The sequence below is a fragment of the Acanthopagrus latus genome, chromosome 1 (assembly GCF_904848185.1).
Source record: "Acanthopagrus latus isolate v.2019 chromosome 1, fAcaLat1.1, whole genome shotgun sequence".
Classification (NCBI taxonomy): Eukaryota; Metazoa; Chordata; class Actinopteri; order Spariformes; family Sparidae; genus Acanthopagrus; species Acanthopagrus latus.
Genome location: NC_051039.1, coordinates 1,240,050 through 1,265,695, shown reverse-complemented (window position 1 = coordinate 1,265,695; position 25,646 = coordinate 1,240,050). Strand labels below are relative to the sequence as shown.

Here is a 25,646-nt window from a genome sequence, read left to right as displayed (position 1 = left end):
GTTCACCTCATCATCAGCTCATCCACCACCAAAGTAGGAAATAACCATCTTCATGTGTTCTGTTGGAGAGTTGATGAGGAGCTCATTCTTAAATGATTGTTGCTTTTACTGATCGTGGTGAAGTGTTCCCCCTTTTTCAGTTTTTAATAATTTCTGATATTATCATTTAATTCATCCTGTCTACAACAGTTTAATGACTGAATTTACAATTAATTCTTGTCTTATCATGTATCTACTCTAACTGTATATATGTACATATGAATATATATATTGGTGCTCATCCATCTTCCATGTCCCTGAAGAGTTCAATAAATATCTTGAATTAAGTCATTTGTATTTGTGTTTTCCTTTACGACAGAGATGGAGGTCAATGTAATCAGAATTCACAGCTTTTAAAAGTAAAACTGATTCATTTGATTGGATTCATTTTCCTCTTCATAAATCACTGGAGGTGGTTCTCCTTCTAACGAGTGCTTAGTAATATGTCATATATGTGTTGAGGACGCTACGATCTGATGTTTGTGGATTAATATCCTGCATTAATGTGTATGCGTCAGTTTACTGCTGCAGATGTTTCAGGTGGAGCTCATTGTAACTCCTTTATATCCTGCTGGCTGGTTGAATCTCCAGCAGAGCTTCAGATTCTATAAGATCATCATATGTTTGTAGCCTGGCTGTCCTGTGAGAACCACGTATGTTTTCAGCTGCGTGATGATGCATTTTAATCCAAGAGGGTTTTTAAAGGGTTTATTTAGCCGAAGAAGGAGAATTTTCTTCATCATCCTTCAGTTTATCACAAACATTCATATTCAAACGTCATCATTTGAAGATACAAGGTTTCCACTGGACAGGAAGGATATGAACCAACAGAGTGAGAGCAGTGACTAAAGCTGTCAGATCAGTGTGGTGGAGGAGGAATGTACAGCTGCATCAGATGGAAATGAATGTGTGTTTGGAGAAGTTGTGTGAAGGTAAATGAACGTATTGATCACATATACAGTGATACAAGTTCACCTGATACAGTGACATGAGTTCTCTGTATTTAACCATCCTCAGTGTTCTATCAGAGAACCTGCTGGAACATCAAGTGATGACAACCTGTGACACACATCGTATTGTTTCTGAACACAACATGTTCCAGTGGTTGTCTTTGTTAAAATGCAGATGTTCTGTTGGGTTTGTTTCAGAGGTCCAGTTCCAGATGTGCGGACATGACGGCAGCTGGAAGAGACGACGTCACAGGTGGGTGTTCATCTGGATTTAAAAAGGTGGAACAGGAAGTGGAGATACGTCTGTTTGCATTTGGACCCAAGATGACTCAGTCTGCTCCTGCTGTCAAACAGTGGGACACAATTTCTACAGTGCATCAATATCAATATAACATGAGAATGATTTATACTTTTTCTGCCTCACATCTGATGTCTGCGTCAGATTTCTATTAATAACCCTCCACCTTCCTCCACCTTGTTGTGTCTGAGTCTTTGGGTCCATGAAGCTACAGATGATGTTTATTAAGTATCAGGTCACAGTGAGACACATACATGATCATACTGTAGTGGGCTAACTCTGATATATCTGATATCTGACAGATTCAAAAGATGCTCTTCATGTTTATGTATATTTCTACATTAATAACTGTATATAAGTTGTGTCATCAGTGTAGCATGAAGGAGTTTACAGACAGTCATTATCCAACCCTGTGTTGGAACCATGTGTGGTTGTGTGTCTCCATCATGTGTCCAGTTGAGCACATTACAATAAACAGGAGGAGACGTGTGTCAGCTGATCATATGATCATCAGATTTAGGGGTTTCCCCCTCAAACCTGCAGGGGCTCCACAGGTAATTCCTCTACAGCTAACGAGGTACGGAAGCCCTGAGGGTCAGTGAAGATGTTTTTAATTTACGATGATCCATTATCTTTCTGATCTGGGTTTTTTTTTGTGTGTGTGTGTGTGTGTGTGTGTGTGTGTGTGTGTGTGTGTGTGTGAAACCAAGTTTTATATCCACAACAAAAACATCTTGTGGAAAAAAACAATTATTTACAAATGAAAAACATGTTATTTCTCCTGAATGTTTTTACAGCTGAAACAAAACAATTAAGTAACTTAAACAGATTATCAAGACAGAACTTGTGCTTCCTGTAAACAGTCCTGACAGTAAACCAGCTTCTCTGTCCGTCTTTAACTTTCACTTCCTGTCATGGTGAGACTCACATGATTTCTGCCTACAGACAAAAAGGTAAATGTGTGTTTTTATTGTCACTTTTTCATGTGATTTGTGTCTTTTCTCCTGTAAATACTCATGTTATCAGACTGTTTGTGTCTTCATTAGTCTGACTCAATCACTGCTGCAGCTTCCTCTCAGTATGACCTGCTGGAGCTTCTGAGTTCCACTGAAGTTAAATCAGAAGAGATTTAGATCCTCCAGCTGTGTGTCAGCAGCTTGTTTCTGTCTCTTTTCTGTTTCTCTTTCTTTTGATTGGTAAAATCTGCTCAAAGGAGCCGGTTGATCCAACAATCTGTGTATATAATCATTTCTTGTCAGTATTTTACAGACTGATCTCAGTACAGCTGGTTGTAATAATAAGCTGTACTCCAGGTGGATTTCTTTTTGCAGTCACAAGTATTTTAACAGTCTGCTCAGCTTTAATGTGACAAAGAAATCAACTTCCAATCCAGATACTCTGATTCTTTCTTTAATAATAAGAATAAGATAAATGTGACTTATATTTCAGCTTTACAATGTGTTGCAAAGTGTACAAACAAGCTCAGGAAGACGACATCAGAGACCACGTAGAGCTCAGAGAACATTCTGGGTTTCAGGGTCACATGACTGAGTTAAATTCAGAAGAGCTTTATCGTCATGGTTACAGTGAGGTTAGTGAGGGACATGGTCATGTTTATATGTCATGTTTTATATGTATATAATTGTTGGCAGGAAGCAGGAAGTGAGCAGCTGCCTCTGGTGTTAAACTGTGGTGCTGTCCTCCTCCGTCACATGACTTCCCCTGCTCATGAGCAGGGCAGAGGTTATAAAAGGAAATTTTTGCAAATACTTCAATAAGTATTTGTTAAGGGATATTACAATGTACTTAACGTTATACATACCTTTTTATGAGTGATCCATTGCCTGTCATGGATAGTTCAGTCAGAGGACCCAGGGGTCGAGTTATAATCTGAGCTTTGTTGGAGTCCCTAGATGACTGTGGTCATGGCTGGTTCTTGTTTTGGTGTTTTTACTGTAAACTAGTTCAGTCCTCACAGTTCTTTTTAAAGAGAAAAAACACTTTTATTTTGATACAAATGAAAACAAACTGAACATTTTCTCTGTTTCAGGTCATCCCAAATTATTTTTTGTTGTTTAAACTTGGTTATTCTGACGGCTTTTTACTGGCACCATTCCACTCAAATCTTAACAGAGTCTGAAAGGAAAATATTACATACTGCAGCTGAAACTGTCAACATGTCTGTCATGTAGACTGAAGTCAGATCTGGATGTAATTAGTGTTTGTGCGAATCTGGTGTCCAGTCAGACTCTGTGTCCATGAAGAGTGACCGGTCTTTGATTTTACCTTTAGACTTCAGAGCTAAACACTCTGCTGAAGAAAGGTAAAAATAAGGTAAAGTTGCTTTCAAAGTGTTCAGGTTGGTCTGGCCATGGACTTGTAGTGATGCTATGGGGGTGGGTCCTAATTGTATTCAGCCAATCTTTTCAGCAGATCAGGTTTTGTGTGGCTGATGTGAAAGAAGCCAAACATGAATTCAAATCTAAAGACAACATAAGTAATTGATGGAATTAACAAGGCTTCGGTAATTAAATTAAAAGTTTAGAGGAACTTGTGATTAATCATAAGAATGATGAGTTGTACATGAAAATACACAGTAATACGGAATATAACCAGCTGATCATCTTCCTCCTCCTCGTCTGCCTCATTGAGTGAAAACAGTAGAATTGAGTTCAGAGTTCAGTCTGCAGTTTGATTTTGATCAACCAGGTTTGAGTTTTCACACTTTGTGTGCAGAGTTTAGTTGTGTGTATTCAGTGAAGAAACCCTCTGAGACACAAAGACTTTAGTAGAGAGCTGAACTGTGATGGTATAAAGAGACGTCAGGCATTAACGGTATCATTTGATCTCCTGATAATAAAAGAGTTAAAGCTGAACTTTATCCTGTACAGCAGCTTCACACTGGTTTGTAGAGTTTTAATGCTGCTGGGAGGGGTTTGTATTGAAGGCGCTGGTCACACTGAGATCAGTCTAATCTTCTTTCTACACACACCTGATCAGGACACAATGAGCTGCTGGACTGACGGACACTCGTGGAAATAAGTCAAGTGAGTGAAACTCTAGTTTCTGTTCCTGTGTGACATCATCATTTATTTGAGGTTTGACAGACTGTGTCAGAGAGTTTGAAAATCAGTTCAAACCCAAGTTTAATGAGGAAACTTCCTCCTCTGAAGGTCAGAGACGTCTTTGTGAGCAGGAAGAGAAAAGCTGATGAGTGTAAAAATTCTATTTCAGATCATGTTTGAGTTCAGATAAATGTTTGATTTGAATGAACACAGTGTGATGAGGGCAGGGCCAGACTGATCATCTGGCACGCTGCCCATTTTCCCAGTGGGCCCACAGAGCTCGGGACGATATCATTTTAATCTGATAGATATAAATATGTTGCTAACGACCAGCACGTAGACACACACACACAAGCCTCACTGTGTTTATTTTTCAATAGCAATCTAAAGTTTTGCGTCCTCACAGTTGTGTCAGTTTTTCTCCGTGGTATTGAACATCAGTGTTTTTCAAGGTATGTCTTCAAGTTCAAAGTGTCAGTACGGTGACATCAGCAGCCTGACGTTTAGCTGCTGTGCTCGCCTGCAGTGCATCTCTCTATAATCTGCCCGTGTGTCGCTGTGAGCTGCTTCCATGGCTGTTTTGTGACTTTGTGCCTGACGACAGTGAGAGTGAAACACTGAATAGTATTCATGAGGCCTACGTTTGATGATCGCCGATGGACAACAGCTGCACATAAACTCGCACATCATTTTAAAACAAGACAACATTCATCAAGCTCTCATTGTTTAGTTCCAGCTCTGCATTAATGCGAGATGGAAGCATGATGACTATTGATCACATATTGAATGTAAACTGATGATCAGTTTGAACACTGTGCAGTATTGATGCTCATTTGTCAGTAGATAATAGATAATAATAGATAATAAATAATCAGTTGTTTAGTATCGATCTGTTTGAGACATGAAGCTGCAGCCAAACCAACAATGTGCTCCTCAGACTCCAGTTTGATGATTTATAGAATCACCTGGTCAGAGGATGAAGATTTATTTTGTCAATAATATTTTATTTCTCTGTATGAAATCTGTTCCACACGTCACACGTGTCATGAAATATAATTCTCCATCTGTTTATCATGTTGATTAATGTTTTACTGGACATTCACTGACACAGACTGTCATCCAATCACAGTAGAGATACACAGTCTTCCATGACAGCAGGCTCCGCCCCTTCTGTCCTCACTTCTTAAGTCAAAGTATCTCAGCAGCTTTCTGAATAAATGTGAAGAAGCACTCTGATCGGTGACATGAGAAACCTCTGTGAGTTCAGCTCCAGATCTTCACTCTCATTCTGTCAGTGGATTTTACAGAGATCAGAGTTTCTCCTCCTGCCTACATGAATCTGTTTACTGAGCAGCTCTGTAGTTGACTGCAGATGACTGAGGACATCTAGTGGACTGACAGCAGAACTACACCAGCTGCTCTGTGATTGGCTTCCTGGCTGCAGGTTCCACTCAACCGATTCTTCCTGATGGATCAATAAGAAGCTTCTTCTCTCTCAGTTCAGGATTCTGCTGACCATAATCTTCATTATCAACTTAGTTTCATTCAGGAACTAAAAGTTGAGCTGCCTTTACTTTAAACTTTATTCTAAAGTGTCAGATTTGTGTTTTTATCATTTGGTGTGAGAAAGCTTCAGTAGTTTCCGCCAGTCAGACTCTGTATGTTTGTCATGTGACTGAGAGGAATGCTGATAAATCCTGTGTTACAGCATGTTGTTGTGTTTGTGTGAAGGTGTGGGCTCTGCTATGAATCAGTGTGAGGAGACAGAGGAGGGAGTCCCTCCCTCTAAAACCACTCTGTGTGGGGAACATGACAGCCAGACCAAAGCTCAGAGGTGAGATGAGGATCTCTAACTGTCCATGACTCTTCTCCATGTCACAGCTCAGCACCCAAATCACTGCACCATCAGGATTCACACTCAAATCTCTGTGTGTGTTGTGTTGAAGCCCAGAGCAGCAGAGACCAGGACCTGGACCTGGATCTGGACCTGGAACTGGACCTGGACCTGGACCTGGACCTGGACCCAGCTGTGTGTCCATCAAGAGTGACAGGTCCATGAGTCACCCAATAGCATTTAAAGTAAATCTTCCATCACAGACTCAGTAAGTCAACATAGTCCCAACCAACAGGAACGTTCCTGTAACATTTCGTCATGTTCTCTACATGTTCTAACAATGTTGTTGTTGGAGGAATGTTTCATTTATAACATTCAGACAGTGTTTTACTTTACTGTTTATCTTTTCAAAGAAGTCTCTTGTGACGTTGTCCACCTCCTCTTATCTCATCATGTCACATTTTAAAAAGGGTTGTAGCTTCAAACTGAAGGAATAATCAGCAACATGACACGATTACTAAACCAGTTCATCTGACTAATAATATGAACTCTGTACAAACTCATTTCATCACCCATATTTATTATACATATTCAAAATAAATATTCAAATCTGTGTATAAAAAATACTTTCCATTCTTGCATTATACCATATATATATATATATATATATATATATATATATATATATATATATATATATATATATATATATATATATATATATATATATACGTCAATTCAATTCTATTTTTTTTTCCTTTTTAATTATATTGTCTATTATATATTGTCTATTTTGCTATTGCTCTTGTTCTTGTAATATTCTGCTGCTGTGACAAACAAATTTCCCCGCCTGCGAGACATTAAAGGATTTCTGATTCTGATTCTGGTTATTGTCCCAAACTGGATGATCCAACACTGATGGTTTTTCTGGACTTCTTCTCTTTAAATCAACTTCAGATTTTGATACATGTGAATATGCATTTTTGGTTGAAGGTTTGACAGGTGCATTGATTTGTCTGTCTATTTCTATCAGAGTTCAGCAGCAGAGATCAGACTCTCCTGCACCCAGCGGAGTGTCCATGAAGAGTGACCGGTCCATGAGTTGGCCGATTTACTTCAAGGATGGAGACCACTCTGCTGAAGAAAGGTAAGAATGTAAACCAGAAGAGTTTGTTGTTCTGCAGCTTTCCTTCTAGACAGTTCATGCTGGTGTGTCGGGCTGCATCGGGTTCAGGCTTAAAAACCTGAGGGCCGGGTCGGGTTGTAATTTTCATGCCCGTTGAGAACTCTGATTACATGAGAATGATGAGCAATGCAATTGATTAGTATCAATATTAATTGGTATTGCATACTTCCCAAAATCTGGCAGCCACAGCACCTTATTCTGATAAAATAGCAAATGGTCAAGGCTGAGAAGTGTTGGATGAGAAGCAAGTGTCCATTTTAGGCTGCATCATAGCATTTTAGATATTTAGGTTAAAGGTGTGATGAAAGGCTACATAGTAGTTTTAATTTGTAGCAACCTTCTATGCTGTGGTTAAACATGTTTTAAAAACAGATTTTTAAACTGCTAAATGATAAGCAAAAGCTCTGCAACTTAAGCATTAATAATGTATGTGTAAAAAAAAGTATAAAAGTATTATTAGCAAAAGCTATGCCCACACTGAATAAGAGTAAGACAGTCAAATGCTTTTAAGACATAGTTGTTTTGCATGAGTTCATAAAGCAGCCTGTTTTTATCCTGATACAAATGCATGTTATAGCTTTTTAAAGGACGGAGCACATTTTAACCTTAAGAATTAGAATTGAGCTGCTATATCACTGCAATTCAGAAAATACATATAAGAGATGATTTCAATAAAAAGAGTAAAAGAATAAATTGAACTACGCAGAGCAGACAAAAGTGGTGGAGTTAACAACAGACGCTAAACTTCTGATATTTAGGATGTTGATGACATTATGCTTGAAATAGAATATACCAAAGGGCCACTTAAGCAGGGGTGTAACATAGTTGTTCACAGGATTGAAAGGGTTTGTGAGCATTTTTTCCAGTCAAGTGAGCTATCCACCAAGTGAGTAAACATATATACACAATAATTAGAGTTGGGTTTGGGATAATAGTAAAATAATAGTAAAATAGTAAAATACATTCCTTGAGGAACACAGGGTAAGGGACTGCTTCGCTACCACAGACTGGGAAGCACTCTGCAGTCCACATGGGGAAGACATCAGCAGCCTGACAGACTGCATCACAGAATACATACAAAAGGAAACTGGAGCAGCAGCTGGAGCAGAACAACACCAGTGATGTCTGAAGAAAATATCTGGTCATGGAAAAGGTGGAGAGAGATAGCAAGCAAGTGGAGCCCAAGACTGGGCAAAGACTCTTAATTACATTTTTTGCCATAATGAGTCTGTGTCTCAGATGTGGTATTATGCAGTATGGGGGCTCCTCAGGGTACGGTGCGCTCTCCCTTCCTTTTCACCCTCTACACACATAACACCATGAATTTTCACCTCCAAAAGCTACAGTAAACACCAGTAAAACAAAGAAGATGGTGATCAATTTCCAGAGGAAGACACCAGAGATCACACCAGTGAACATCCAGGGTTTTTACATAGAGATGGTGGCAAAATATAAATACCTGTGTGTTCACCATGAACTGGACTGGACTGACAACACGAATGCCCTGTACAAGAAGTGCCAAAGTTGCCTCCATCTGCTGAGGAGACTGAGATCCTTTGGGGTGCAGAGAATATTACATACATTACATACATTAACATTTTATGACACTGTGGTGGCATCAACTCCTTTATGCAGTGGTCTGCTGGGGAGGTAGCAGCTTGTGCAGGGACAGGAAGAGACTGAACAAACTGGTTAGGAGGGCCAGCTCTGTCCTGGACTGTCCACTGGACCTCATAGAGGTGGTGGGTGAGAGGCAGATGTTGAACTGACGTCAATCAGGGACAACACCTCTCACCCCCTGCATCGGACTGTGGAAGCCTTGAGCAGCTCTTTTAGCAGCAGACTCTGACACCCACGGTGCAAGAAGGAGTGCTACTGCAGACCATTCATCACCACAGCCATTAGACTGTTTAACTCAAGCACTACCTGAACAATCACTATCCACTCACTTCTACTTTACTATTCATTTTTCATTTATTTTATTTGCCTGATTCCTTTTCCTGTAATTGTTGCATCTTGAGCTGCTGTTATAAGTGGATTTCCCCATTTTGGGATAAATCAAGCCCATCTAACCTAAACTATTCTAATCAGCATCTGACAAACCATAGCTGTCAGGTGAATACATTGGCAAAGGAGGAGTGCTCACTAACACAATTTTTGACTCACCTGTTCTCAGAAAGCGAGAAACAATTCATTTGTGTTCACAGTAGAAGCCTTCATTCTTTATTACTATATTACACTATGTTTTAGGTCGGACAACTAGAACTCAAATAAAGGCGTCATCATTAAAACCAGAAAACAGTTTCACCTAATCTGTCAAATGACCCAAGAAGCAGACAGATGATGTAAAAATGTGAAGGTGCTGATAGCTGAAATCATCATACTTTATGTTCTCTGCAGAGTTCAGCAGGTTCTTAGTGGTCAGTCTCTCCAGCAGCAGCCAACAGACCTGGACTCCATATTTAAGGTGTGTAAATGTCCAACAACAGCTTTACTTCAGCTGCAAATGAAATTAAATGTCTCACTTTACATTTGAAGTTTTACTGTTTTGCAGCATCTTAAGGAGAACGTTGTCACCTTTGTGAAGAACGAGTTGAAAAAGTTCCAGAAGATTCTGAGTCCAGATTACCCAGAATGCTTAGAGAGGCAGAGTGAGGATGAGGAGGTGTTGCACGGTGAGGAGGAGGAGCAGAGGAGGAGCAGCAGAGAGGCAATTCTGAAGATCACACTGAACTTCCTGAGGAGGATGAAGCAGGAGGAGCTGGCTGACCGTCTGCAGAGCAGTAAGAGGATTTTCCTCAATAAACTCTTTTCTTCTTCACACTAACATCCACTCACTGATGTGTTGTGTTTCATTCAGGAACTGTTGCTGCAGTTTGTCGACGTCAACTCAAATCTAACCTTAAGAAGAGGTTCCAGTGTGTGTTTGAGGGGATCGCTAAAGCGGGAAACCCAACCCCTCTGAATCAGATCTACACAGAGCTCTACATCACAGAGGGAGGGACTGCAGAGGTCAATGATGAACATGAGGTCAGACAGATTGAAACAGCATCCAGGAAACCACACAGACCAGAAACAAGAATCAGACAAGAAGACATCTTTAAAGCCTCACCTGGAAGAGACGAACCAATCAAAAGAGTGATGACAAAGGGAGTGGCTGGCATCGGGAAAACAGTCTTAACACAGAAGTTCACTCTGGACTGGGCTGAAGACAAAGCCAACCAGGACATACAGTTCACATTTCCATTCACTTTCAGAGAGCTGAATATGCTGAAAGAGAAAAAGTTCAGCTTGGTGGAACTTGTTCATCACTTCTTCACTGAAACCAAAGAAATCTGCAGCTTTGAAGAGTTTCAGGTTGTGTTCATCTTTGACGGTCTGGATGAGTGTCGACTTCCTCTGGACTTCCACAACACTGAGATCCTGACTGATGTTAGAGAGTCCACCTCAGTGGATGTGCTGCTGACAAACCTCATCAGGGGGAAACTGCTTCCCTCTGCTCGCCTCTGGATAACCACACGACCTGCAGCAGCCAATCAGATCCCTCCTGAGTGTGTTGACATGGTGACAGAGGTCAGAGGGTTCACTGACCCACAGAAGGAGGAGTACTTCAGGAAGAGATTCAGAGATGAGGAGCAGGCCAGCAGAATCATCTCCCACATCAAGACATCACGAAGCCTCCACATCATGTGCCACATCCCAGTCTTCTGCTGGATCACTGCTACAGTTCTGGAGGATGTGTTGAAGACCAGAGAGGGAGGAGAGCTGCCCAAGACCCTCACTGAGATGTACATCCACTTCCTGGTGGTTCAGTCCAAAGTGAAGAAGGTCAAGTATGATGGAGGAGCTGAGACAGATCCACACTGGACTCCAGAGAGCAGGAAGATGATTGAGTCTCTGGGAAAACTGGCTTTTGATCAGCTGCAGAAAGGAAACCTGATCTTCTATGAATCAGACCTGACAGAGTGTAGCATCAATATCAGAGCAGCCTCAGTGTACTCAGGAGTGTTCACACAGCTCTTTAAAGAGGAGAGGGGACTGTACCAGGACAAGGTGTTCTGCTTCATCCATCTGAGTGTTCAGGAGTTCCTGGCTGCTCTTCATGTACATGTGAGATTCATGAACTCTGGAGTCAATCTGCTGGCAGTAGGAAAAAAAACCTCCCGGTGGTATAAACTATTCAGAGACCAACCTGAACCAACACATCTCTACCAGAGTGCTGTTGATGAGGCCTTACAGAGTCCAAATGGAAACCTTGATTTGTTCCTCCGCTTCCTCCTGGGTCTTTCACTGCAGACCAATCAGACTCTCCTACAAGGTCTGATGACACACACGGCAAGTATCTCACAGACCAATCAGGAAACAGTTGAGTACATCAAGAAGAAGATCAGTGAGAATCTGTCTCCAGAGAGAAGCATCAATCTGTTCCACTGTCTGAATGAACTGAATGATGGTTCTCTAGTGGAGGAGATCCAACAGTACCTGACATCAGGAAGTCTCTCCACAGATAAACTGTCTCCTGCTCAATGGTCAGCTCTGGGCTTTATCTTACTGTCATCAGAAGAAGATCTGGATGTGTTTGACCTGAAGAAATACTCTGCTTCAGAGGAGGTTCTTCTGAGGCTGCTGCCAGTGGTCAAAGCCTCCAACAAAGCTCTGTAAGTTAACAGATACTGTAGCATACATGTAGGGTTTCTCTCCACTAATGAATCTCCTAATATCAAATATCAATCAAATTCGTCATAAGATTTAGTCATCAGATTGATGACTGAAAACATGCATATTGTTCCTTTAGTCTTACTGTACCTCCACAGATGAATTCATCCATGAAATAGAAGAAAACTGTCACTTTGAAGTTTGTCAGGCTAATCCCAGAGATACAAATGTTACTTAGGACATTTTATTAATTGTTCTCAGATCCTAGTAATATACTTGAGAAACATGTGCTTTATACTGTACAAGACAGAAACAGTATCAGTATTTGTTTCTGTCACTAACTTTTCTTCAGGCTGAGTGGCTGTAATCTGTCAGAGAGAAGCTGTGAAGCTCTGTCCTCAGTTCTCAACTCCCCCTCCTCTAGTCTGAGAGAGCTGGACCTGAGTAACAATGACCTGCAGGATTCAGGAGTGAAGCTGCTGTCTGTTGGACTTAAGAGTCCACACTGCAAACTGGAGAATCTCAGGTGAGGTTTCTGTTTCTGTTTAAGAGAGAACTTTAAATGTTATATGAAATCAAATAAATTGTATTTATATATCCCCAGATCACAATCATATTCTCTCAGTGGGTGTCACAATATGTACAGTGAAACTTGATTGACTGAGGAAAAACTCACCATATTGAGAGAAAAAACTTTTAATTGGGTAGAAAACATGACAGAAACCTCAGGAACAGCCACAGAGGAGGGATCACTCTCCTAGGATGGACAGACATGCAGTAGATGTCTAACAGTTATAATTTTTGTTTTGTTTTTTAGTTAGTTTAGTTGCACTAGCCCTTTTGACACAGCGTCTCTGCATCATCTCTGGAGCTGTGGTTCACCAATTCGCCGCCAATGGTGTTTCACACAGAGCAAAGCATCTCCACCATACCGCCATGTAATTCACACAGAAAGCTGGCGCTGGAGCTCCTAAAGAGGTGTCACGGTCCATGTCATGATGATAACGTCAATATGTTTTCAAGGTGTTTCCCAGGTGTCAATCTAAACCCGTGGACAGTTTATAATCATATGGATGCTGTTATAATGTGTAGTGATTGAGATCCTTACCCACCAAACATACTGGAAAGTGACCAAGTTACGTTTTTCACTATAAATGACATAATTACATAATCGCCATCAGTAAAGTGGAAGCTGTCTGACTCACTCGTGGGGACAGAGGCTGCGGGAAAGTTCCCTGAAGTCTCAGTCTGGAGGGCTGGCAGTCGCAGTGATTTATTTTCATCACAAACACTCGGAGAGTTAAAGTTTTTTGCTGGTGACAGATGCTGTTTTTCAGGCAGAAATGAGACAAAGAGTCGTTAGGACAGGCAGAATAAAAGATAGGAGGACGGATGCTTCTCCACGTACAGCTGTGGTATTTTTTTCCTCATATAATTTGCCAAAGACAGTTACAGTTAATACGTTATGACATTGCTTTGTGGGACATTTCTCTTTACTTAGTTGAGTGAGTGAGTGAGTGAGAGACCTGCAGTTATTAGACTAGTCAGAGCGACACGCCCTCACTCTGTGCCGCCATTCACACTGGTTCGGTTCTCCAGTAATGCAGCCCTGATACTACCTATACAGGCAGATCAGCACCAGAGCGAAATTTCAACTCTCGCCGCATTTGAAACTTTCACACAGAGGTGGCTGCGGATAATTGGTGCAGGATACCCGCATGCAAACGGCAGTGTGAATGGGGCTACTGTCTCTAGTGATGGTTGCAGTCTGGGGCTAAGTTCCTTCTTGTGGCTCTTCTTTGGATGATGTATTTTTAATAATGTAATGTAGGTTTAAGATGAGCACCATAATTGATGAAGAGATTGTGCCAAACAAGAATTATCTTTAATGAAATATTGTGTTTTGATGGTGTTAAATAAATTCATAACCTATTTCAAATCTGGCTGTAGTCTACAAGGCATAGCACTGAATAAGCAACTTAGATGATTGAGATTGGAATTACATAGTGATATATTATTTTGGTTTTGGATTGATTGATTTTTACGACCCATAACTTTACTGTTTTGATTTAGTCTCTCTGCTGTCATCAACACCTTTGTGTGTGTGTGTCCAGGCTGTCAGGCTGTCTGGTCACAGAGGAAGGCTGTACTTCTCTGGCCTCATCTCTAAGATCCAACCCCTCCCATCTGAAAGAGCTGGACCTGAGTTACAATCATCCAGGAGACTCAGGAGTGAAGCTGCTGTCGGTTGGACTCGAGAATCCAGACTGGAGACTGGACACTCTAAAGTATGAACAGACAACAAGAGCTCACACACTGTTTCTGATTGTAACTGATGAGAGTGCTGAGAGTTCCTGTCCACACTGAGAATGACCTGCTGACTCACATCACAGCACCATCTGCTGTTGGTCATATAATCAGAATCAGAATCATAAGAATTGCTCCGTGCAAGGTAGAATAGAAATACAGCATGAATGGAAACAAGGGCTAAAGATAAAGATATAAATAAAACAGTAAAATAGACAATAAAATAAAATGAAATACAATAAAATACAATAATACAATAATAAAGTAGACAATCTATAAATATATACAATATACAGTGAAATAGTTATAGTTAGTTAATAGTTAGTGTTATAAATGAAATGAGAATGAGTGATTATAGTTAAGTTTGTTTTGTTTTTATAAATAGCTATATGAGTCCAAGTCAAAGTGTCCAGCTCCACCCCCACAATGTCACTGGCCTTTCTGATCAGCTTGTTGAGTCTGTTGGCATCTGGTACTCTCAGTCTACTGATCCAGCACACAACAGCGAACAGAATAGCACTGGCCACCACAGACTCATAAAACATCCTCAGCATAGTCTGGCAGATGTGAAAGGAGCGGAGCCTCCTCAGAAAATAGAGGCAGCTCTGTCCCTTCTTGTAAAGGACTTCAGTAATTTAATGACACCATAACACATTATTTACTAACCAGAAAGCAAAGGTGTTAAAGTTGATTCTTCATCATGGAAACAGAAGTTGTTCTGGAGATTTCTGACATCTTCAGTCTGTCCATGGATCCTAACAAAATTGTGAATGGTCTTAAATTATGAGATGATGTCAATTCTGATCAATCAAAGATCAAAATGAACTTCATGTGTGACGGTTTTGTCCATTGACAGTCGTAATGATGTTGCCAATGCTGATGTTTCTACCTTTTCTTCTCATTAAAGAACCGAGGGTCTGAATATTAAGAGAGTCATCTGATGATTTGATTACTATTTTATTGTCTTGATTGTTGGGATATTTTCTTTTTGTCTGACCTTTAATTATTTACTTGCCGTTTGTGAATGTTTGATGTAAAGTTTGAGTGTGTGTTTGAAGTGTGTTTTATAAATGCAGCTGTTTTGTCTTAATGGTGATCTGAGTGAAGCTTTATGAAGATCATTGATGAGGAAGCTTTTGAAGGAACATTCTGACTCTGTTTCTTCCTCCAGGGTGGAACATTGTGGAGAGCAGAGGATGAAACCTGGTGTGAGGAAGTGTAAGTGTGTGTTCACTTGATTAATGAAAACAAGGCAGCAACATGTTAAAGTAGTTTAAATCTAAAGCTTGTATATCTGCATTCAACTGTCAGTTTGAAAGAAGATCCAGAAAGATGAGTCATTGTGAAGTTTTGATCTAATTAACAGTCAGTCTGTTAATAAAGCAAGAAATAAACCATCAGCTGTGTTGGATGATAAACTGCTGCTGTATTGTGTCTTGTTCTCTCCATCAGATGTCTGTGAACTCACAGTGGACACGAACACAACACACAGAGAGCTCAAACTGTCTGACAACAACAGGAAGGTGACATGGGTGTTAAAGCAGCAGCCATATCCTTATCATCCAGAGAGGTTTGAGTACTGGACTCAGCTGCTGTGTAGAAATGGTCTGACTGGTCGCTGTTACTGGGAGGTCGAGTGGAGAGGAGAGGTTAATATATCAGTGAGTTACAGAGGAATCAGCAGGAGAGGAAACACTGATGACTGTTTGTTTGGACGGAATAATCAGTCCTGGATTCTGGAGTGCTCTGATTATGAAGGTTGTTACTCTGCCTGTCACAATAACATAAGAACAGTCCTCTCCTCCTCCTCCTCCTCCTCCTCCTCCTCCTCTGTCTCTCACAGAGTAGCAGTGTATGTGGACTGTCCTGCTGGCACTCTGTCCTTCTACAGAGTCTCTGACTCACTGATCCACCTCCACACCTTCAACACCACATTCACTGAACCTCTTTATCCTGGGTTCAGGTTCAGACGTGATTCCTCAGTGTCTCTGTAGGAAACACACACACACTCAGACACACACACACACACACACACACACACACACACACACACACACACACACACACTCTCTGTAAATGACAGTAACAGAAATGGTCCAGTTGTTTTGTCGCAGTTGGTTTTAAATCGCTTTAAATATGTTTTGAACGTTCCGATTTCAGTTTTCTGAACTTTGTGATCTGAAGGTTTTCTCACAACAATCAGTCTGTATATACAATGAAATCAGGTTGCACACACACATGCATATAGATAATCATTATGATGATTTATAAAGTTTGTCATTTGTCTTATTTGAGTTATTATCTGTAAATATGTCTCTATGAGTGGATAGAGCTGCTGCTACGTGCAGACGGACCTCCATTACAAAATCTCCCTGTAGAGTCCAAGAGCCAAAGACTTTCTGTCAACACTTCATCATCTCACATCATCTGTCAGGATAAACATTTGACTTTCTCATTCACGTGTCTCTCCTGATTGACATAATCAATTTGGGATCTCAGGTTTAGGGGATGGAAGCAGATTTGTTCACTCTTTAGAAACAGACTACATCCACACAGATGAACCATTTAACCTCTCCAGGGCTGTAAACTGTGTGGTGAGCAACATTCCTGTTGGAGTGTGTTTCATCCTGCTCCTCTCCTTTCCTCACCACAAGAGTCTGAAATGTCTCTTTCTATCTACTGATGTATAAATATATTTATCTTGTGTTTCAGATCATGTAATCATGATTTACAGGATTCCACTCTGATGAGTTTGGTAGTAACTTTTAACACAATGATATAATGTCAGTATAACATGAGTGTATTTGATAGTAACCAGTATGATTTACTAATGATTTGACTTGTATGATCATGTATTATTGTAGATGTGCTCCTCTGTTATATAATGCCTAGCTACAGATATGAACATGTTTATTAGTTATGTTTTTTTACTCTTGTGGAATTGAATATGGAATTTCCTGAGAATGTGTCCAAGGGGCAGAAGGTAAATAGTGAACAAGAGGACAGAGCCCTGGGGAACACCGCTGGAGACTGGAGAGGAGCAGGATCTTAGGTTCTCGAGTTGAACAAATTGTGTGCGACCAGTGAGATATGATTCCAGCCAAGCCAGAGGGACGTCAGTGATTCCAGTGGAGGCCAGCCTGTCCGGGAGGATGTCATGATGACAGTGTTGAAGACTGTGCTGAGAGAGAACCGGGATGGAGAGTAAACCAGAGTCAGATGCCATCAAAAGGTCATTTATGATTTTCACCAGGGCTGTCTCAGTGCTTTTCCCTCATATAAGTTGCCAAAGACAGTAACAGTTACGTTACTTTTGTTTGGTCATGTAATGTTGCTTTGTGGGACATTTCTCTGTTTTTAGTTGAGTGAAGGACCTGTGCAGTTATCACACTGTCAGGTCGACACGGCCTTGATACGTGCAGCTGGCTTATCCATTCACACTGGTTCAGTTCACCAATACTGCAGCAAGTTTAACCCCTCACCATCTCCGAGAAAGTCACAGTGAGAGGGAGGCCGAGAATGGCAGCAGGATCCCCACATCCAAACGGCAGAGTGAATGGAGCTACAGAGACATCAGAACAGCTGACCTCTAATGTTCAGAAACAATTGGCCAGTGCAGAACAAGGCAACTAGTCTGTTGAGCGATTTCAAGACAGGGTTATTTTGGGCAAGGAGGAGGTTCTGTAGTTTTCTGACTTAGTTATGTCATTAATATAGACTCATGGAACATCTGTGAAAGGTAGATAGGTATGAAGTGTAGAGGGTTCGTGGATTTGAACTGAGGACCTCTCGCACACCATGTGAGAACCAAAAACTCAAATATAAATCAATAATACAACCAATGAAATACACTATGATGGTGTTAAGGCACGCTATACATTCCTTTTTGGATGAATGGTAGCATTTTGCCCTGCTTCCAGTCTATGGGGCAGGAAACTTGGTAGTTCATTAATCTGTCCAATCAAGACTCCTTGAGGTTTTGAACTCAGGACCTTTTGCATCCTGAGGGAGAATCAGACCCGAAGATCAACAGCCAAAATGAACGTCTTGTGTTTTCCTTGCACAGTAGATATCTCCACATACACTGTGTCATTATTCCTTGGCTATTGTCTTGTACAACCAACATTTTCGCCATAATGGTACATCGGAAAAATGATGTTTGTTATTCTGTATCTGCTGTTGTTAGATAGATAGATAGATAGATAGATAGATAGATACTTTATTGATCCCGGAGGAAATTCAAGTGTTGAATTGTTGCACTGGATTAACAGAGAACTTGGACAAACTGACCAAACCTTTAATTTCCAAATTAGTCACAGCAACACATTCATAAGGCCACCAACTCACTGTGGTTGGAATCACATAACTGGAAACAAAGACATCCAAAAATATGTTTCTTCAATAGGGATTCATATAAAACCATTTTACCTCCATTTACAAAGAGTAGATGAATAAGTGCGTCAGGACACAATTACTGATATATTTACCCACTGCAACATCAACGGAACAATAAATCAGGATTTGGTACAAACATGATGTCGAGACTTTTATCTGTTAGAGTGATGTTGGAGGAACACTGTCCTGTAAATACAACACACACAGGTCTACATCTGCAGTTACAACTCTTTCAGCTAATCTGTTACACTGCAGATTGGACAGGTAGAACTTCAGGTGGTTTCTGGTCAAAAAGCTGCTTTAAATTGCCACATTTCAACAGAGAACTCCAGGAGGCAGAAACAGCACATAGCACCTTCGGAAGGTTACAGTATGTCTGAAATAGTGTATAAAAAATGCGATAAGAGACAGGAGTGTGATTTGTCAAGTTACAAATATAAAACACCTGCACATGTTACAGAATGAAAGTAGTGCTTCATTAAATCCTTCACTAAATGCAGGAATGTTTTAAAATCTTCGAAATTAAACCAAAGTGTGAACGTGACAAAGTGGCGAATTCAGCTGAGTCAGCATCACATTGTGCAGCGTGAAACATCCGAGTGTCTCCTGAAGTCAATGGCAGAACATGGAAACAGTCAGGTGTTAATTGTGTGTTGAATTTAATTAATTTGATTAAGTAATGCCATTAATCAATTAACTACTGTGTATTTTGGTACTGTTGGTGAGTTTAGTTGTAATAAAATGTGCTCTGAAACTGCCTCGTCCACTTTATCTTTGTTGCTCACATGATCAGTTAATTAAACACTGAAGTCAGTAATTTGAATGTTTAGGTTTTGGACTGCTGGCTGTTGGCTTCTCAACTCTTAATGGTAAAAAAAAACAATAAAAGAGATTAATATTAGAATAAAAGTGATTATAAAAATGTGTTTGTAATTATTCAGAGACATGTCATGGCTGCTCTCTGTGTGGTTCACTGTCTGAGATCTGACTACACTGTTGTTACATGGCAACACTCCCTTTAACATCTGTGGGTGCGTTAAGACTTTATGGACAATGTTGTAAGTCAAGGCTCAGGGCTGCACTGTGGCTGAACTGGAATATATGCATAGATGATATACATATAACTTAATATCAGATACTTCTATTCTATATTACAGTATCACCTAATGTTCCAATATGCTCGTCTCCACAGAGATGTTAAAGGTTTATTTTGAAAGGAATTTAACTCTTGATCTACCATCAACACACAGAACCTGAAACTCAACAACAGCTGCTGTGAAACCAAACAACAACAGAGGTGTGAAGGAATGTAAGGATTCAGTCTTCTTCAGTTGTCACTTCATCTGTCTCTCAAAGGCTCAACAGCACGTCCAGGAGTCCCTCCCTCCTAAAACAGCTTCCTGAGAACTCGTCTCCACACTTTCAGAGTAAAAGTCTACATGGCAGTGAAGCGGGAATCTCTGTGGCATCCTCCCTCCGGTCTGGCTCAGGCGTAAAAGATCAGTTCAGGGATCTGGCCCCCCTGCACTCCGGTGCCGTTGGTGCTGTCCGAGGAGCACTGGAACTGGAAGGTCACTTTCCCACACTGCACCTCTGTCATGCCCTCCTGGCCAAAGTAGCTGAGCTCGTTGCCATCCAGCACCACGCTGGCGGTGTAGAAGGTGTCTGGCTCGATCTGCACGGGGTAGTCGAACCACACGGGGAAGGTGCTGCTGGAGCCATCTGAGAAGTACTTGATGATCCTCTGAGCCATTGGCACACCCTGGCGCTTCAGCTCGATCTTGGCGCTGTACTCTGCCGAACCGCAGCTGGAGCCGTACAGGCCGAAGCCAGCGATGAAGACTCGTCTGTCCACAGCAAACTGAATGCTGTCACAGCGACCTCGGTACCGCCACTGGTTGCTCCTGTAAGCGCAGGACTGGAAGCGGTGGCAGCGCTGCGGCGACAGGCCTTTACGAGGTTTGGTACAGAACAAGAGCTCAGGCTTGTTGGCGGCGGTGTACCACAGGAAGATGTCATTAGTCTCGTTCAGTGTGAGCACACCAGACTGCGCCGCCCCGTTGGCAAAGTCCTCTAGTGCCATGGTGGGGATGCGGATCAGGTAGATGGCCTTTCCCAGCATCAGACGCTTGTTTTCGATGGTCGGCGTCAGGTCTTGTCGTTGACACTCAGCCTCAGCCCAGTTCAGCGCCGCCTCGAACACCACCATCTCTTTGGCGTTGAGCGTCTCCCGCCGCAGGATGCTCTCCAGCGTCTGGGTGTCGATGTCGCAGAAGCCTTCAGAGCGCAGAGCGAGCTCGGCCTGAGCATCGATCACCTCCCAGCAGCGCTGCGTCAGGTCGGGCTCCTCGAACAGGCAGCTCTGAGACAGCAGCACGCAGGCGTTCTTGGCACTCAGGCTGGTCTCCAGGAAGTTGACGCAGGCCCGGGCCAAGTGAGGCACGATGTACTTTTTGGCAGCGTAGAGCGTGGCGAGCACTGTGTCGGCACACAGGTCGATCTCATCACAGTAGATATACCTGGGTACAGCAGAGGGCCATTTCATGGACTAAGCAGTTGTTTTTGGTATTTTTTTATATCAATAAGCATGCTGAGCATTTTCGTTGTATGTCTGATGTTTGCAGACAGAGACAAAGCTAAATGTGAACGGTCCAATCACAGTCCAATAAAACAGAATGAATCAGGCTATGCTGACTTACTTCAACATAGCCAGAAACGAAGGAGGCTCCACATCAGGGATCCTGATCTCGTCCTGATCCTCAGCTAGTTCTCCATAAAACATGGCGTGGAACACCGAGCTGCCAACAGCCAGGACGTACTGACAGAGCAGAGCAACAACATGGATGCCGTAAGAGACACAACCTCCAATTATAACAGATGCAAATGCAACATCTGACTCACACTCAATAACCGTTTTAAAAGTTCACTCCAATTTTTGGTCCTTGGCCTAATTTCTGTGAATTAACTATTATTTCAAACAATCTGTTGTTACAACTTTGTTTTTTCAGCAACAATTATTGCTGATGTTGATCACCTGCAACTTTTGCTTTGTTCCTGTGTCCAGATTTCAGCCTATTTAATATATTTGAATCAAAAGAAAAATAACTGAACAAGTAAAATCATTCTCTGATTTGTTGCCTCGAGTGTTGGAAAATCAAGCAGACGTCTCTAACTAACGAACCTGAAGGCTCCACACAGCACTGTGTCTTTCAAATGCACCTGAGTTACTCTCTGCAGGAAACCAAACATCATTTCCACTCTGATCCCAGATCTGCACATATCAGATGTTTACCTTGTGTCCTGGCACTCGCTGCGTCCCGCCAGGCGGCCCGACCACGAAGTGAACATCTGCCATCATCTCATTGTTGAACATGACTGAATTCCTAAAAAGGCACAAGAGTCTTTAACACTTTATCTGAGAATATATTTAGAAAAACAACAAATATTTGGTTCACGGTTGTATGATTAATGAAATTTAAATAAATAAATTAATTAACTTTTCTGCTGAAATCATGGTGACAATCTTTTTTTAAAATTTTGTCGGCACTAAATCAAGTTTTTTAACATGTATGTGTCTGAAAAGCTTTAATGAGGTTAAGAAAGTCCTCTGAGACAAACTTGATATTAGGATTTATGAATAAAAATGACCTGATTCATTATATTATTATTATTATTATCATCATCATATTACTTCTCTGCTGCTGTGAATGAATTCCAGTGATGCTTATGATGATCTGCTGTTAACAAAGTCCAGTTCATTACTGATTTTTCTTTAATTTCAGTGAAAATTGGACTTCATGAGAACTTTCGCTGGAAGTTTTGCTTTCGTGAAGAGCAACAGTAATTATACAGAGGAAGAAATGAGACAAGTGTCTTGAAACGAACGACTCGGTTTCATTTTACAAAAAAAAAAAACAACAACAAAAAAACACATCACAGTTTCGTAATACTTTACAGTTTGATACTAATGTGTACTGTGCACACTGTTATGGAGGTTTGGGGAGTTTAAATAATGTTTCAGGACAACAAAAGATTTTCCAGAACACGTGGGAAACCTGCAAATGTACACTGTCCTCTGCCACTGTAAAGTTAAGATACATTTTACGTACCCTTGTGTTTAATATTTTGTTTATCTCGTTGTGTTTCTGCACTAAAGCTTAGTTCCATATAAATGTGGATAATTTGTTGCTTTGTTGTTAGTGAAAAACAATGTTGGCCTTGAAGTTGGAAAAGGAGCCTCATATAAGAAACAATACTAAAATAAAAAGTCAGAAAAGTCAAACGAGATCTCGCATGGATAGTTGTTGCTGGAAGACAGCAGTTCCACCTTAACTGTCCTCCAGGTTACGTCACATTCTGAGATTGTTGTTATTCAAAAACTTTCTTTTTAGTGACTCAATGCTGGTGTTCATGTGTAGAGACCCTGGTGATGCTACCAGCAAAGTTTCATGTTGTGTCGACACTTCTTACTGTTTTAAAAATAGAGATTTTGATGCTATTGTAAAAGTGCCCGTAGCACTCCCATTGAAAATGAGTTTGACCCAAAAACAAAAATACAGTAAGTCTTAAAAGTGCCTCTTTCATCGTAATTATGCTTTTACACGAAGGTTTGACTCGTATACATTCATAAAAAAAGCCTTGGATGCATTTTGAGAGAGTTTCAGTTTCCCGGTCTGACAGTCGAGTGTCTTTCTGTCTCCATCCATCAGGAGGATTCAGGTGTAAGAATTGTGTGTTTCCTCTGATCTGTTCTTCAGACTTTAACAAGGACACTTCAAACACAGAAAAGTTCTGTACTGAATGAAACCTAACAGAATGTGGAGAGTTCAAGACAGAAACTCAAGGCAACCTGAACAGAACCAGTGTCTGTACAGGCCCGGACCAGAATGACTGGACCTTATTACAGCTGACTGTATCTGAGTGCCATCAGTATTTGGACCGCCAGGGGTTCGGACTGACCTCTCTCGGATGGTCGGGAACAGGCCCTGCCAGTTGCAGCAGCCCTGCGCGGTGCTGGTGTTGTTGTTGGTCAGGTTCTGCTGCTGGTACTGCTGGATGGACGTGCTGCTGCTGCTCGCTGAGGCGGACGGGACCAGCTTCTTGGTGGGAAACAGCTCTGCAGCCATTATCTTCTCGTCAGACAGCAGGCCGGGTCATGGCAGATCCGGGGCCGGACTGAACCGAACTGCAGCTCCCGGAGTCTGGAGAAACACAGCTCACATTCACACACCGACGACACACAACCAAACCATGTTTTAAGCTAGCTTCGCGTTAGCCAAGCTAGCCACGCAGAGTCCATTGTCCTTTACACCAGTCAACCATGACAACACATGAACAGTCCGAGCTAATATACAGTCAGAACACACAAGTCTCGAACCAGCAGCTGACCGGTGGGAGTCCAAACCCCGGAGCTGCCGCTCTCTCTGCTCTTCACTTTAGCATCTTCACGCTAGCTGGTTGGTTAGCTAACAAACTAACCAAAAAGGTCGTTTTTGCGAGTTAACTTCTCGTTCAGCGTCGAGATATTTAGCGAGTAGCCTCGTTTCTACTCACTTTGCCGCTATGAAGAAGAGTTTCTGATCATATCTTCGCCCACATTGAACAGTTGTTCAGTAGTTTAACACACTGACGGCTCAGCTTTGTTTACAGTAGCTAGCTAGCTTCTTCTGCTAACGAGTGCGGCAGATTCAGCTCACTGCAGGCGCGCTGCTGCCGCCCGCAGGCCGGAGAGTGTAACTACACCTCCATCACAATAATGATCTGTCTTTATTTTATTTAATGTTACCTGAATACTTCTGTCTTTTAATAATCATATTTCACTCTTAAGGCTTTATTCTGCTTTGTTATTTTGTATTTTGATATGTTTTTAAAAAAAAAAAAAAAACACAGGTGCAAAAATAAAACAATTAATCATTACTTGTATTAACTGTTTTAAACCACAGTAATCTCTGATGAAAGTGACCAGACGGAGTGACATGCAGTTAAGAATCCATATTTGAAAGATAAATTAAAAAGTAAAAAAAAAAAAAGTAAAATCCAGTCATCATCTCCTCGCTACATGCTGATGGAAAATACAGTGAAACATTCTCGTAAACAACTGAAGTATCTGGAGAAAAACAACCAAAACTCCATTAAAATACAGCCAAATTAGTGTTTGGCACTTCCTGTTTGCAGTGTCCCTGTGGATGTAAAGACAGCTGTCACTGGGTCACTTTGATACTGAAGAAAACTTAAAAACATGATGTTTCTAAGGCAGGTTCTGCTTTCTGAGTGGATTTATTAAGTCATCATCTCCCCCCAAAATCAGTTTGTGATCTCTGGGCTTCTGCAGACTGAGATCACAGCAGACGAGGACTGAGGTTACATTGTTTCGTGAACTTTTCCTTTTATCCAAAGTGTATTAATGTTCACAGTGTAATCATAATTACACTTTGTTACCATTGTAACAAATTCTTCACACTCATTAACTCTGAACATATTGAATAAGGATGGTTTGTGTGTGTTGTTCCAATGTGTTACTGATTAAAACATAAATACACTGATGTCATCTTAACTAAAACGTTATGAGCCCACAGACTCGTCACATTAGCCTCTGCTGCTGAACAACACAGAATAAAAACTACAATATGTCCTCAGAAAAAGTGAAATAATGATTATATTTGCTGATGTTGATTGAATCATACTGACAGCTGATTTTCAGCCTAAAACATGAACTTCTCATCTTGTGCCTTTTGTCAGTAGATGTTTTTTTTCTTGTGTTTATTATTTCTGTCTTTCATGATGTTTTTTCATCACAGATTGATTGCTGAGTTGTATGTCTTTATTAATACCTTGTGTTTGTACGGTGATGCAGTGAGTGTGTTGCTGTGTGTCTGATGAGCGTCCGTGTTTAAATAAAGACACGTGTTGATATACA

The 25,646-nt window shown here is 41.1% G+C and overlaps 2 protein-coding genes across 6 annotated transcripts; one reads left to right on the top strand and one right to left on the bottom strand.

The window, feature by feature from the left end:
• The first annotated feature begins 1,992 nt into the window (after window positions 1-1,992).
• On the top strand, window positions 1,993-19,484 carry LOC119023510 (NLR family CARD domain-containing protein 3-like). 4 transcript variants are annotated; one of them, XR_005076284.1, is made up of 12 exons: window positions 1,993-2,240; window positions 6,084-6,186; window positions 6,299-6,454; window positions 7,220-7,333; window positions 9,773-9,839; window positions 9,927-10,155; window positions 10,233-12,030; window positions 12,381-12,554; window positions 14,143-14,316; window positions 15,507-15,553; window positions 15,788-17,567; window positions 17,697-19,484. XR_005076284.1 is itself a non-coding variant. In XM_037105523.1 (12 exons), the coding sequence occupies exons 3-12, from the start codon at window positions 6,098-6,100 to the stop codon at window positions 16,327-16,329; spliced, it is 3,390 nt and encodes a 1,129-aa protein (XP_036961418.1). In that variant the 5' UTR covers window positions 1,994-2,240; window positions 4,288-4,334; window positions 6,084-6,097; the 3' UTR covers window positions 16,330-19,484. The 4 variants fall into 4 exon arrangements, 3 of the variants coding, with proteins under 3 accessions (XP_036961426.1, XP_036961404.1, XP_036961418.1); XM_037105523.1 differs by adding an exon at window positions 4,288-4,334 and having other exon boundaries at window positions 1,994-2,240; window positions 15,788-19,484; XM_037105531.1 differs by having other exon boundaries at window positions 12,453-12,554; window positions 15,788-19,484.
• LOC119023932 (BTB/POZ domain-containing protein 3-like) lies at window positions 18,617-24,422 on the bottom strand. 2 transcript variants are annotated; one of them, XM_037106242.1, is made up of 5 exons: window positions 24,284-24,422; window positions 23,690-23,931; window positions 22,023-22,113; window positions 21,430-21,548; window positions 18,617-21,249 (listed from the first exon to the last, which is right to left on the bottom strand). In XM_037106242.1, the coding sequence occupies exons 2-5, from the start codon at window positions 23,854-23,856 to the stop codon at window positions 20,217-20,219; spliced, it is 1,410 nt and encodes a 469-aa protein (XP_036962137.1). In that variant the 5' UTR covers window positions 23,857-23,931; window positions 24,284-24,422; the 3' UTR covers window positions 18,617-20,216. The 2 variants fall into 2 exon arrangements, with proteins under 2 accessions (XP_036962137.1, XP_036962147.1); XM_037106252.1 differs by having other exon boundaries at window positions 23,690-23,942; window positions 24,284-24,415.
• Between the last annotated feature and the right edge of the window lie 1,224 nt (window positions 24,423-25,646).